Source organism: Geotrypetes seraphini, chromosome 9 (genome assembly GCF_902459505.1).
Source record: "Geotrypetes seraphini chromosome 9, aGeoSer1.1, whole genome shotgun sequence".
Lineage (NCBI taxonomy): Eukaryota > Metazoa > Chordata > Amphibia > Gymnophiona > Dermophiidae > Geotrypetes > Geotrypetes seraphini.
Window position 1 is genome coordinate 164,175,662 of NC_047092.1, and position 13,731 is coordinate 164,189,392.

General features: G+C 39.2%; 1 protein-coding gene across 6 annotated transcripts in view; it reads right to left on the reverse strand.

Annotated features, from left to right (window-relative positions):
- IFT80 (intraflagellar transport 80) overlaps window positions 1–13,731 on the reverse strand; it is a 166,646-nt gene continuing 152,915 nt past the window's right edge. For 4 of the 6 annotated variants that reach the window (XM_033959223.1, XM_033959221.1, XM_033959225.1 and 1 more), the window contains 5 exons: window positions 13,539–13,710; window positions 10,139–10,228; window positions 9,740–9,912; window positions 6,711–6,834; window positions 1–1,965 (listed from right to left, as the gene is read on the reverse strand). In XM_033959223.1, coding sequence (XP_033815114.1) covers window positions 1,846–1,965; window positions 6,711–6,834; window positions 9,740–9,912; window positions 10,139–10,228; window positions 13,539–13,710 — 679 coding nt within the window. In that variant the 3' untranslated portion in view covers window positions 1–1,845. Of the gene's footprint in view, window positions 1,966–6,710; window positions 6,835–7,282; window positions 7,604–9,739; window positions 9,913–10,138; window positions 10,229–13,538; window positions 13,711–13,731 lie in introns of those variants that run through there. The other 2 variants (XR_004540679.1, XM_033959224.1) reach the window with 2 other exon arrangements.

Below are 13,731 nucleotides of genomic sequence, written 5' to 3' on the forward strand. Positions count from 1 at the left end.
AAATGTTTAAGGATTACATTTAATCAATTGTGAGGTGAAAAACTTTAATAAATAGGATATATAAATTTACATAAAATAAATGCCTTCAGTGTACAAAAATGTGTAAATATAAAACTAAATTCTGTGGTCTATACAAGCATAGGATGTATTTTAAAAAATCAATAAAAGGACCAGACATAACCATATTTTGGCTAATTGCCTGAAACAGGGGTGCAAGTTAATACTATTAAATTTTCAGTGTGGGTTAATGAATGGAAATTCTATACATTATGGCCCAGATTCTCTAAACGGCACTGTTTTATTGGCGCTGGTAGGTGCCCAAACTCAGTAAAAAATGCTGTTGAAGCAACATTTTAAACTGAATTTCAAGACACCTACCGGTGCCTAAAAATTTGGCGCTGGAATCGTGCCTCCATAGGCGCTTTAGGTCATCTAACACCACTGTGGGTGTGGCTAATGCCGGAAGATGCGTTAGGCAGCCTAAAGCACCTACGGAGGCGCAATTCACATCATAGGTAGGCGCTGGAAATGTAGGCCAGGAAAACCCTGGCCTACCTTTCTGGTACCTACCTTTGCTATGGGCGCAATTCTGTACCTGGCACCATAGTGTGATTCACACGCGATCGGCGGCCAGACAATGGCGCTGGTTACAGAATCTAGGTCTATGATCCCAAAGGCAAGGTATATAGTCATACCTAAGTGTTATACTACTGTCCATATGTAGTCTTGCCTCATACAGAAAAAGATTAATTTGATAACATCGAATCTTACAAAGCCTTCAGGTGTCAAATAGTTTAAAACCTATTTTAAGTTTATCTCCTTATCCAGTATCTATGCTGCCAAAATACTATTAAATTCTATAAGCTAGAAAAGAGAACAGAAACAATGTCAGAATTAAATACTCAATACAAAGTATTGAGGTTTATGAATGAATTATACACGAATCTAATTTTTTTTAAATGGGGAAACCAGGAAATGAACATTATATGTAGGACAGAGAAATGAAAAGAAAAAATGAGCCTGAAAAACATCAATTGGGACATCAACGACAATAAATATTTTTGAAAAATTTAAATCATCAGCATTAATGATTTTTCCTAATGTGAAATTCTTAGTAGGGATGACAAAGCTACTTAAGTCAGACAATATTTAATTAAAGTTTTAAATACTGAATAAAATGTTAACATTGTTTCTTATTCTTTTTTCCATTTAATATATAAGCACGGCTCATCTAAAATGTATCAAATTCTCTGACTAAAGCTGTGGTTCCTAACCAGTCCTGGAGGCACTCCAGTCAGTCAGGTTTTCAGGATATCCACAATGAATATTCATGAGAGATTTTACATGCAGTGGAGGCAGAGCATGCAAATCTTTCTCATGAATATTCATTGTAGATATTCAGAAAGCCGAGTGACTGGGATGCCTTCAGGACCAGGATTGGGAACTGGACTAAAATATTCAAGTACAGTAGGCAAGGTTCCAACTATGGAGCAGTTCAGTGGCAGCCCCACAACGTCATTGGCCTAATTTGCTTTTGAAGTATGGCAAAAATGAGGAAGATGGATTGGAAAATAAATATGTGATCTCCACTATGGTCATCTAAAATTACACAATGGGTGCAATATTTATCTATTATTTACAAACTGGTAGTTACCACAAAAATGGAAATATTATTTAATTGCAATTAAAAATATGCCTTTTTTACTCAATCAAAAATTAAATATATCACAACAGTTTTCTTTAAATCAGCTGATATTTGTTTCCTAAGTTTTACTATTACTATACTACTAAAGGATGGGTTTTGAAAAGCAAAAATGGTGGCTATGTACATTAGAATTAGCAGGTTTAACGCTGTGAAGATATACTGTTTCTCTTTGATAGAGATGAATTAGTTGACATTCGCTCGCGTTCTTTAGCAATTTCCATCTCAATTTTGGCCTTAATTTTATCCCATTCTACTTCCACCTGTATGAAAAACAATGAGTTAATATGAATAGTACAATTACATACCCACAAATGTAATGCAACAGATGTGACAACAGTCTCTGATTGGCTTTAAGAATGCTTAGCTGCAATTATTAAGACATAGCTTTAAACCTGTTTATTCACTGCAATTTGTAATATTTTGTGATTATGGGCAGTTTTAAAATTCAGCCCTACCATATATAACACTGACACTACTGAAGTTTATGGATGTAAATGATGTATATAAAATAAGAATTCTATGAGTGAAACAGGAAACTAAGCAACAAGATTTCACAAGTCCTATATGTGTACATTAGTGCTGCCCGATTCACCGATTCACTTCGGGTGAATCGATTCGAATTGATTTACTCCACCAAAAAAATCGGCCTCATGATTCATTGACTGAACCTCCCCCCTCAAGCAGGAGCGGCAGGGCTGACTCTTGCTGGCCTGCCGCTCCTGCTTTAGAGGGAAAGTGGGGAGGGTCAGTTGGGAAGTGGCTTACCCGCTAGTGTCCGGCTTCCCACAGCAATTTACTGAAATTCAGCAGCCTGCCCTGCAGAAGAAGATCATTGGCTCTAGCGATCTTTGTAAGCTGCCATAGGTTGTCCAAGTTGTCTTCCCTCTGCTGTGGTCCCGACCCTTCTCTGACATCAGAGAATTTCGATAAATTAAACACAAAGGCCTTCTGGGGGGAGGGGGGTTGTAGTCCTTCGTGGGGGGGTGCATGCCTTCCGAGGGGAGGGGTTGTGTAGTCCTTCATGGGGGGTACAGGCCTTCCGGTGGGAGGGGGGTGCAGGCCTTCTGGGGGCGTACAGGCCTTCAGAAGGGACAGGCAGGCCTTCTGGGGGGTGGGGTGGTACATGCCTTCAGGGGGGATGCAGCCTTCCAGGGGGGGTGCAGGATGGTCTTCAGGGGTGGGGTGTAGGCCTTCAGGAGGGATGGTACATGCCTTCCAGGGGGGGTGCAGGATGGTCTTCAGGGGTGGGGTGTAGGCCTTCAGGAGGGGTGGTACATGCCTTCCAGGGGAGTGCAGGCCTTCAGGGGGGACAGGCTGGTCTTCAAGGGTGGGGTGTAGGCCTTCAGGGGGGGTGCAGATGTTTAGGGGAGGGAGCCCTGGTGTAGAAGTACACAAAGGGAGGGAGGGAGGGAGGGAAGGGGGGGTCATATGCCGGACTTTGGGGGGAAGAAATAATGGGTCTAAAACAGAGGAGAGGGAGAGAGATGGTGGACAATGGGATTTAAGGTTGAAAGGAACAGAAAGGGAGAGATGGTGGACCCTGGGGTGGTGGGGAAGGAGGGAGCGATGCTGGATGAAAGGGTAGTTGAGAGAAGGTGGATCTGTGGATGGAGACGAAAAAATGGAAAGATGCCAGACCTCTGGGAGAGGGAAGGGAAACAGAAGGGGAGGACAGAGATGGAAGATTGATGGTTAGCACGGAGAAAGAAGAAAGAAGGAGATCCTGGCAAGCAAGTTATCAGAAGGCAACCAGAGCCTGGGACCAACAAGATTTGAATAATGACCAGACAACAAAAGGTAGAAAACTAATTTTATTTTTTGTTTTGTGATTACAATATGTCAGATTTGAAACGTGTATTCTGCCAGAGCTGCTGTTAGACCGCGAACATGAATTATGATTTAACAGAGAGAGGAAAAGTCTTTATTGTTTGTTTATTTTGTTTACACCACAGCCCAGTGTGGTTAGGAGAGGGCAAAGGGGGTGAAGAGGCTATAAAATAAACCCACCAGGATGTTTAAAAAAAAACACCCAATTGGGCAGGAAAATTGAATCGAAAAATCGATTCAATAGGCTGAATCGAATCGAAATTTATTTTCACAAATCGGGCAGCACTAGTGTACACTATTACACACACAAAAAAGAAATCTATCAGTATCATGACATTTTCAATACTGCTTGACTGCTAACATTTTGCAATATTTGTACTGAAGTAGACCATTGAACTGAGAAAATGTGTTAAGCAGCAAGCGTCGGTTTTACTATGTGTTAAATGTTAGTGAAGACCTGCGGCTAAAGTCCAAAGCACGTTAAACTAGCCAATGCAGTAAAAATCTCATGCTAGCTGCTTAACACAGCAACGGGTGGTGGATGGGCTTGAGTGGAGCAGTAGTGTGATCTGCTTTGCTGGCTAGCATGTGGATCAAAATCACACAACCGCTGATAGCATGGTTGCAGTTACTGTAAGAGGTGATAAGTGAAACTGTGCTATAAGCAGTCATCCATATCAGCTGCTAACAGGCTAAGTGCTGCTGTGGGTACCTCCCCAGCCTTCCAATCCCTCCTCCCTCCAAGTAAGTGTGGGAGGGGGAATCAGGCTTGCAGTGGGTGATCCCCATCCTGCACTTGCCGCAGTTCTCATTTCCCCTACCAACCCACAGGTCAGAATTTATTTTTGACCCCCCCCCCCACACACACACACACATCTTGCCAATCTGATCCCTTCTGACGGACATATCACCCTATCAGGAAAACCCTGTCGCCCAAGAGCCATACCCCCCTCCCCACCAGATATACCTGGAAAAATGTATTTTTACTTCAGTGGTTCCCCTCCTAATTTTCCCAGGATTATCCCCAGCAATAGTACCACAAGACTAACACTAGAGAGTAGAGATGTCCTTTTGGATGGCAACCGCCTAAGTCTGCTGAACTACTAATACAGACTCTGGTTAGGTCACCGGAGGGGGGAAGAGAGAAGGCGGCTAGGACTCTTGGGGGGTGGAGTGTTCTGTTGAGGGGCAGGGTTTTCCAGTCCAGAGAGTGATCTGGAGGGGAATTAGAACTGGGGGAGTATTTGGGAAGGGAACTGTTTGGGGGGTACTGATCAAGGGGGAATATGTTCAGGGGGGTATGGTGAGCCATTGTGGCTTAGCTGTATTTATATTTTTATTTATGAACTTGTTCCCTACTGTTACCTTCAAATATGGAGCACTGTTTATAAAATAGGGGCATAGATCAGTTATGTACTTTAATAATAAATAATAATACCAATTAGTGCTTGTTAAGGCCAGTTATTGATAGCTATTGCCAATTAAGCACCAACAGTCTATTCTATAGTTGTATGCCCAATTGTGGGCCATTTATTGAATCAGGAGGATTGTGTTTTAATTTTTGCTATTAATATAAGGCAAGTACCTTACTGAACTTTAGTTAAAGAGCCCCAATATGTGGAACTGAACAAATATACAGAATATGAGGGGTGTTCAATCATTTAGCTACTTCAGTAGGAAAGAAAAGAGTTTTCAAAAAAATTTGTTTTATTTTTCAATATACTTCATTCATTTTTACTTTCAATAAAAATTTTATGAACTTTAACCTCTTTGAAAATAATTCTTCTGTTTGACCTTCAAATCAGGATGTACAGCTTCCTTGATGTCTTCACTATCCATGGAGAGATTTCTTCAAAATTCAGAACAGGAAATAATCTGAAATAGCCAGGTCAGGACTGTAGGGTGGATGGTTCAGTTGCTGAAACCCACATTCTCAGATAGCAGCTTGTTGTTGTGACATGTACACCAGCGCATTGTCGTAAAGCAGTTTTCCTCATTTTTTTTTCCTCCTTGAATCCTGCAAAGCGATCATTGTGTTGGCATAACTCTCCCCAGTTATGATTGTCTAACTCTAGAAGCAAAAGTCCTTCATCATCCCAGAAGACAGTTGCCATGACTTTGCCTACAGATGTTTCTGACTTGAACTTTTTGGGGGATGGGGGATGACTTGTGCTTCCACTGCATTGACTCCATTTTGGATTCAGGATCTCTGTGATAGACCTATGTCTCATCTCCAGTCACCAAACAATGAAAATAATTTACTTGGTCTTCACAGAGCATCTCCAAGTTCTCCTGACAGCACTGGAGCCTCGTGGCCTTCTGATATGATGTCAGCATTCTTGGAACCCATCTTGCACTAACCTTGGATATGCCCAACTTTTCAAGAATTATTTTCCAAACTGTACCTGCCGAGATGCCCATTTCTTCAGCTATTTGTCTTAACAAAATTAAATCTTTGACTTTCTTGCACGCTTCAGTGGAAGTTGCTTCCACAGGCCGTCCAGTGTGAGGGTCATCTTCAATTGACTCTCTACCCCACTAAAACTGCTTGTTCCAAAATTTTACTTTGTAGGCTGATGAGGCATACTCACCATAAACTGCAGTCATGAATTCATAATATCCTTTGGCTTTTTCTCTTCTTTTGTAAGAAAATTTATCACTGAATGGTGCTCTAAATCTAGCAGTTTCTTACTTGATTCGCACGAGGACTCTCCTGACATCCTATCTCTTGGAATGTTAGACTCCCACTGAGCCACAACTGTGCATGAGTAACCTTGAGATGTCACAACATGCATAGACTTGTTTCAACACGCTTGCTACTTTCTTTCATACTCAGGTAAATTATTGAATGCCTCTCGTAAAAGGGAATATTAAATAAAGCAAAAACAGAGGTGGAAATTTAAGAAAATGAGGGAGCAAATGCATTCATGGATTTTTGTGTTACACCTTATTTCTACAGCATCACAACTTTAAGAAGATTTTATCTTTATGTTGCTTTATATGAAGGCAGATCATTTTGAAACAGAAATATGGTATCTGCTACCAGTTATTCCTAACCTACATGTAGCATCAGTTAGGAATTCTTGTGACATCCACAAAAATGGTTACATTTCCAGGGACAGTAATGGATATCTATAAAAAAAAGTAATTTCTTAATATTTCTGGACTCTATACTTACACCTTCTGCATATTGCAAAAATCGTTGGTTAGTTTCCTTTTTACTGAAGTCCTCCAAGTACTTTTGTCGGAAAGCTAAAACTGTATCGACATGCGTTTTATGCTTCACAGCTAATTCTAGTGCTCTGGAGTAAAGCATAAATTGTATTAATAATGAATATACAGTATAAACAAATACAGGTAAGAATATGTTAATTAGTCCATGAGTCTATTAGTCCTCCAAATTTCTTGCCAATAAAATGAAAAAGATCCAACAAGATGCCAGATAATATAAAAGCTTACCAATTTAAATATAGCAGCAGACCAGTCATACAATTCTCACAATATCTTATCTTGAAGACATACAAAAAGATGAAATTTGTCTCATTCTTAGTTCAAATAATTTCTCCTATACCCATCAGAAGTGGCACTCTATTGTGTATACAACACAGGAGCTATAGAGTTTTAGCAGCCGCTGTATTTCTTTTTAGTTTTTTTTTTTAACTACTAAAAAACCTAAAAATCATGAGGAAGTGCAGCAGCTGTTAAAACTCTATAGCTCCTGTGTTGTATACACAATAGAGTGCTGCTTCTGATGGGTATAGGAGAAATTATTTGAACTAAGAATGAGATGAGCTGGTGGGGACGGGGACAAATTTTTTCCCCATGTCATTCTCTACCTCCTTAATTCCCCAGTGGTTGCTATGTGCCTCCCATACCCCTGAAAGTGACTACAGAAAATGAAACTAGGCTTCCTGACATAAAACCACAGCAAGCAGGTCTGTGCAGTAGACTCTAAACCTAGTAGAGACCCAAGTTCAAATCATTCAAGCTTACTTGCTCACTCCATTCATATATTTGGTTGGTTTGTTTTACATCTCGTCCTCTCCGACGAGCTCAGTGGTCTTAGATCATCTTGGTTAGACAGAGGGTCAAAGTTAACATATAATCTGATAAATTTAAGTTACAATATATAATGCATAGACAATCAAATTGAGAATATACATGTGTACATAATCTTATGTCGCCTTTGTTAGACATATACAGAAGTCAAAATCAGTATACAATCTGATCATTATAAATTAATACAGTTGTTCTCTTCAGTTAACTTACATAGGTGGTATTTTTGGGAAGAGGTTGATTTTTATTGCTCTCCTAAAGTTCAGGGGTACTTTAAGGGATCTGATGGGGGGGGAGGGGAGAAGGAGAGGGGATAGTTGGTTCCAATAGCTATGATCTGGGAGTAGGATTGCCGTCTGGTGGTTTGGAGTTGGAGGGCGTGCCCAGGTGGTATTTGCAGTTGTGATTTTAGTGTTTTGCCCAATCTATTGAAATAATCTTTGATGTGATAATTAAACATCATTTCTAATCCTCCTGGTCACAGATATGGTAACAAAATACTTTTGTAGTCAATATTCAAAAGCAGTTATCCAGTTAACAGCACGTACTATCCGGATAAGTGCATCTGGTCAGGGCTATCTAGTGATTTCCAGTAGCAGTATTCAAACAATACCAGTGAAAATCATTACTGACTTCTCTGGCACTGTCCAGAAAACACTGGGGTGGTGTATGGGTAGAATCAGAAGTTATCCAGATAGTGGTAACATTCAGACACTATCTACATAACTATTTGGATGAAACTGGGACAGAATAGCAGCTGTCCTAACGTTATCTGATTAGCTATCCGGATAACAGTTTAAATATCTCCACTTCAACTTTTTATTTTATTTTTTAACCTTTAAATTGTGAGATCTTCAGAACCAGAGATATACCTACTGTACCTAAATATTAAAGACACCTGTAAGCCTGAAGGCTATTGAGGTGGTGCACATTCAGGTACTTCCCTATCTCTAGAGGGCTCACCATTTAAAATAAAATAAAATAATTGCAGTGGAATATAAACTGGATGCCCTGAATTAATGTCCACTGAACTGACCATTAGACTACCCCTCTGCTCTGCAGGGATGTCTTGATTGGCCATTTTCATACAAATGCTGCCAGACAGGCATTCTTATCCCTGGTATTTTGGTGTTCATAATTTGGATGTTTTATTTTGGAAAATGGTTGTTCTTTTTGGATGTTCTCTTGTATTTTCAACAGGAAATCCCAACATTTTTCCTGATTGAAAATGGACATTCCTTCAAAAATTCCCCTCTTTGTATTCTAAGTTAAAATAATACCATTATGTCCCTTTATTATTTTTATCATTTAGTGTATTTACTTTGGGGTCCTTTTACTAAGCTCGCCCTAAATGCTAATGCATCTATAGGATATAATATCTGTCTTTGGTTCCTCGTGGTGGGAAGTCGATATGAAGGTTTTGAACATCATGCTGTTGCTGCTGTATGAAAAAGTGAAGACTAACAAGAGTTGGAATAGAGCAATGAAAACCTGAAGCAGTCGCAGCTCCTGAAGACGCTGATTCAGCGAAACGCAGTTCTGCATTAGGCTGGCTGGGTGAGAATTATGCAGAGATCAACGGCGTTGTCAGAGAGCCAGGATACCATCTAGTCTGGCTATGACTGTTGAGACTTCAGTTACAATTTGGAATACAGCAAATGAAATTGGGACCATTGAGAGATCTGGCTATGGTGTTGTGAACGGAGCAGTGGTTGAATCTTATCCACTCCAGGTTTTCCATCTCAGTGGGAATATTTCCCATTGAGTTTTAATGTGAAAGAAATATTATTTAGATAAAGTTTGTGATTCATTCAGATGATATATATAGCTGTGTGTTATTTATAGTATTGATTGGTTGTTAATAAAATATTATACATTGATCATAGGATATAATGGGCACGTTAGCACTAAGCGCACGCTAATATTTAGCGCACGCTAAATCGGCTAGCGCGCCTTAGTAAAAAAGGGGGTTTATTATTTCTACTTTAGGGGCTCATTTTCAAAGCACTATAGTATTTTGTGTGTCTAAGTGCTTTGAAAATGAGCCCCTTTATCACTGATCAAAAGTCTCAAATATATTTAGTGTAAAATGGATGAGAAAGCAAAGTTTTTACGTTGATCTAAAATGAGATATTACCATTGTTTTATTACCTTTCCCAGTTGTACAGGTTAATATTGATCTGAATAGCCTGATAAATGAGACCAGCTTGAAGAAGAATTGCTTCAGCATCTTGAATATTTCCACTGAACAGCAGGATATGAGCCATTTTTGAATCTTTGGATGGCAGATCTTTGATTGAATTGATGTACTGAACTTTGTCAATCTATTAAAAAAATACATTAGCAGTTCAACTAAATTAATGTTAAAACAATATTTCTGAAAAGTAGCAAGAAGTTGCTGACATTCTCATAATTGCTCATTACAAACCTCAATGACGTTAGAGAAATTCTTGCTATTTTCTAGCACGCATATTGCTACTTTTATATGAATGGTAATAGAGATCATAAGAACAGCAACTAATTGGTTAGAAACAAAATATCATTACTTACATCACCAATTGCTGCATATGCCACTTCTGCTGTTGTCATGTCCTTATTGGCAACTGCCATGGCAGCAAGGCAAGCCCAAAGAGTTTGCTCCTAGGAAGTAAAAACCAATAAAAACACATTTAGTATATATATTAAGAGCATTGAACTGGCCTTGTTTTAAGTTAATTTTATGAATTAGTTCCTTCCCAAGTACTCTGTTTTGGAGTTTGCTCTATTTAGTTCTCTTTTTAAACATTTGTTTCTAGATATTATGGGGCTCATAATCAAAAACAGAAATACGTCTAAAACCCGCCCAAATTGGCACTTGGATGACCTAAAAGACAGGTCGTCCAAGTGTTGATAATCAAAATGGGTTTTTAGATGTATCCAGAGACTTTTTAGGCCTCTGAATTCTGCTGTGCGCCCAGAGTTGAAAGTGGCGTTTTCGAAGGAGTGGTTAGGGTGGGATGTGGACTGACTTAGACTTAGTTGTACTGCAGAGATAATCAAAAGTTTTACGAGGTTGCCAGGATGGAACTTATACGTTGTAACTCAGGCGATCTAAAAACAGGTCTAAGTGCCCAGAAGTGACCTGATAACTACTGCAGACACAAAGTACAGACCCCACACACTCCCCCAGTGATCACTGACCCCCCCATACCGCCATAAAAATTGGAATAAAAACATACATACCTGCCTCCAGAACATCAGCACCTGGCATAGAAAAGCTTAGTAGCTCTATAGAGGTGGCTTAAGCAGTCTGAGGGGTGGGCTCGGAAACCATAGAGAGGAGGAGCCAGCCCAAAAGCCACTCTAACCATTACATTAATGGTGGAAAATGTGAGCCCAAACCCCCCAAACCCTAATGTACTGCCATAGGGCTATTGGGGTTATAGACAAGTGGGTATAGTGGATTTTGTGGATGTTATGGGGATCTCACCATGAGCTGCTAGGGATTGTGGTGAGATGTTTATTGTTAGCTTCTATACCACTACTAATGACTGGGATGTCAATTCAGAGTGGCACCCTTTTTATAAAGTTCAAAGCAGTGTCCTTTAATGTGCCCAACTACTTTGCTGCCATGTCTGGGTGGTCAGTCCATTACTTTGCTGGCCCCTCCCACATCCAAATGATGTAATATTGTGTACTTGATGTAAGATGAAAAATGAATAAAGAATTTAGAAAAAAAGAAACAAAAAACAAAATGGTCTGGTTCTAGACATTTGAGGACAATTTTTTGGATGAGAATGTAGCATAAAGATAGATGTACTATCAGTCTGGACAATCAAACAGCTGGACATAGAAGTAGACGATTTTCTAAAAAAAAATTTTGGACTAATTTCTCTAGCATTCCTCCATTAGACAGAGAACAGAGGGTTTGAGTAACCAGTCCTTCCCCTCCACTTACTTTCCAGTAGAGCATCTAGGTCCCTTTTAGGCATTACAACCACAAAACTACCCTCCCCCTACCTCTCATTTAATGTACCCTCAACCACTCAATTTTTACTCGTTGTGAGTTGAATCACAGTATATATCACCCATACCCTACCAGCCAACCCTATCCCTTCCTTCCCCCTCTTTTTCCCATGCAACTCTGAACAGCAAAAACTCTTTCCCTTATTTATCTATGATTAAATTAGGTCAATACTGAATTTTAAACTCCTTAACTATAGCTACAACATCAGATATCTCAACCAGAATCTGCAGACTTCAACCTCTAGAAACCCATGGATTCCTCCAACCCACTGCCAAAGTTTCCAGGCTGAGGAGATCCTAACTTATACTGTATGTCATATCTGTCTACTAGTAAAATTTGACCATCTGTTCATCTTCAAATTTGCTGGTGGGGGGAGGCCCAAACTCTTGCTGCACCCAATCATATCTTCAGTACATTTCTGACAGCCTCTCCACAGCTCAACCAGTACTCCACACACACTGTAATCCTATGGAAGTCCAAGGTCAAAGTCACTATTGGTTTTTGCAGTGCTCTTCTCTACACATATCAGTTCTACCATGTATCTACCATTATAGGACCTTTTTGGGACCCCTGAAGACATTTTATCGAAACACGGACCGTGTTGGGTCCTGGGCTACCGGGGGACTAGGCCCTTTAGGTTTTTATGTGGATTATTTCAATTTTATGTGGATTGTTTTATTGTATATTTGGAATTTGGTTTCTTTTCATTAAAGTCCTTTTAAGGACCATCATCACTCCACAGTGTCTTCTTGGTTTCTCTTGGATTTTCTTCTCTATGGAATTCTTGGGGTCAACTTTTGTGGTTTGTCAAACCCTTCTTAAAACCAGCTACGCTATCCACTCTTACCACAACCTCTGGCAATGCGTTCCAGAGCTTAACTATTCTCTGAGTGAAAAAATATTTCCTCCTATTGGTTTTAAAAGTATTTCCCTTTAACTTCATCGAGTGTACCCTAGTCTTTGTAAATTTTGACAGAGTGAAAAATCTATTCACTTGTACCTTTTCTACTCCACTCAGGATTTTGTAGACTTCAGTCATATCTCCCCTCAGCCATCTCTTTTCCAAGTTGAAGAGCCCAAACCTTTTTAGTCTTTCCTCATATGAGGAATTCCATCCCCTTTATCATCTTGGTCGCTCTTCTTTGAACGTTTTCTAGTGCCACTATATCTTTGAGATAAGGGCTCCTCTTACAAAACCGCAGTAGAGGTTTCTACCATGGGCCAGCAAGGTAAATGCTCTGACACTCATAAGAATTTTATGGGCATTGGAACATTTACCTCGCTGGCCTGCAGTAAAAACCTCTATTGTGGCTTTGTAAAAGGAGCCTTTAGTTTATAGTATCAATGGGCAATAGTCTAAAATGTCAGCTTTTCTTTAGTCCTTGCCCCTTTTTCAAGTATGGGCATATAATAGGAATTCTATGAGCATTGGAGCAATTACCTCACTGACCTGCGGTAAAAATCTCTACTATGGCTTTGTAAAAGCCAGCGTAAATTAGGAGACACAAAATGGCAAATGAACTAAGTAAAAGAAAACAAAATATAAAACCTTAAAAAAGATGACAATTATATTTTACTTGAAAATACAGATGGAAATCATATTTAGAAATGTCCAGTAAAACAAACTAAAATAATTTCCAAAAATTACTCAGCATGCTTTCACAACTTAATTCTTATAGAATGTTTAAATATACATTAAAATGTAAATGATCCAATAATCTTAAATGTAGCTCTATATTTATTTATTAAAAAAATTTCTTCACAGCTTAAAGCCTAAGCGGCTTACAGTATAAACATACAGTCATGTACACACACATAATCAGTAATAACTCTTCTAATTGTTACTAAAATTAGCACATAGCTAATAAAACTTGATAAAACAGATTATCAAAATCTAAAACAATCCTACCTGATAAAGTTTTAGTATCAATTTTAAAAAATTACCTTAACAAAGCGACAGAGCCTGACTGCATTTTCCCACTTTGAAGTGCTAACATACTCATGAAGAATAGCAGGATAGGGTGGTACATTTGTATGTACCAGTGAACCATCAGCTCTTCGTATTGTTACACGATTTCCTACAAAGCTTATAATTTGTGGGTTTTTACTAAATTCACTATTAAATAAAACAAAACAA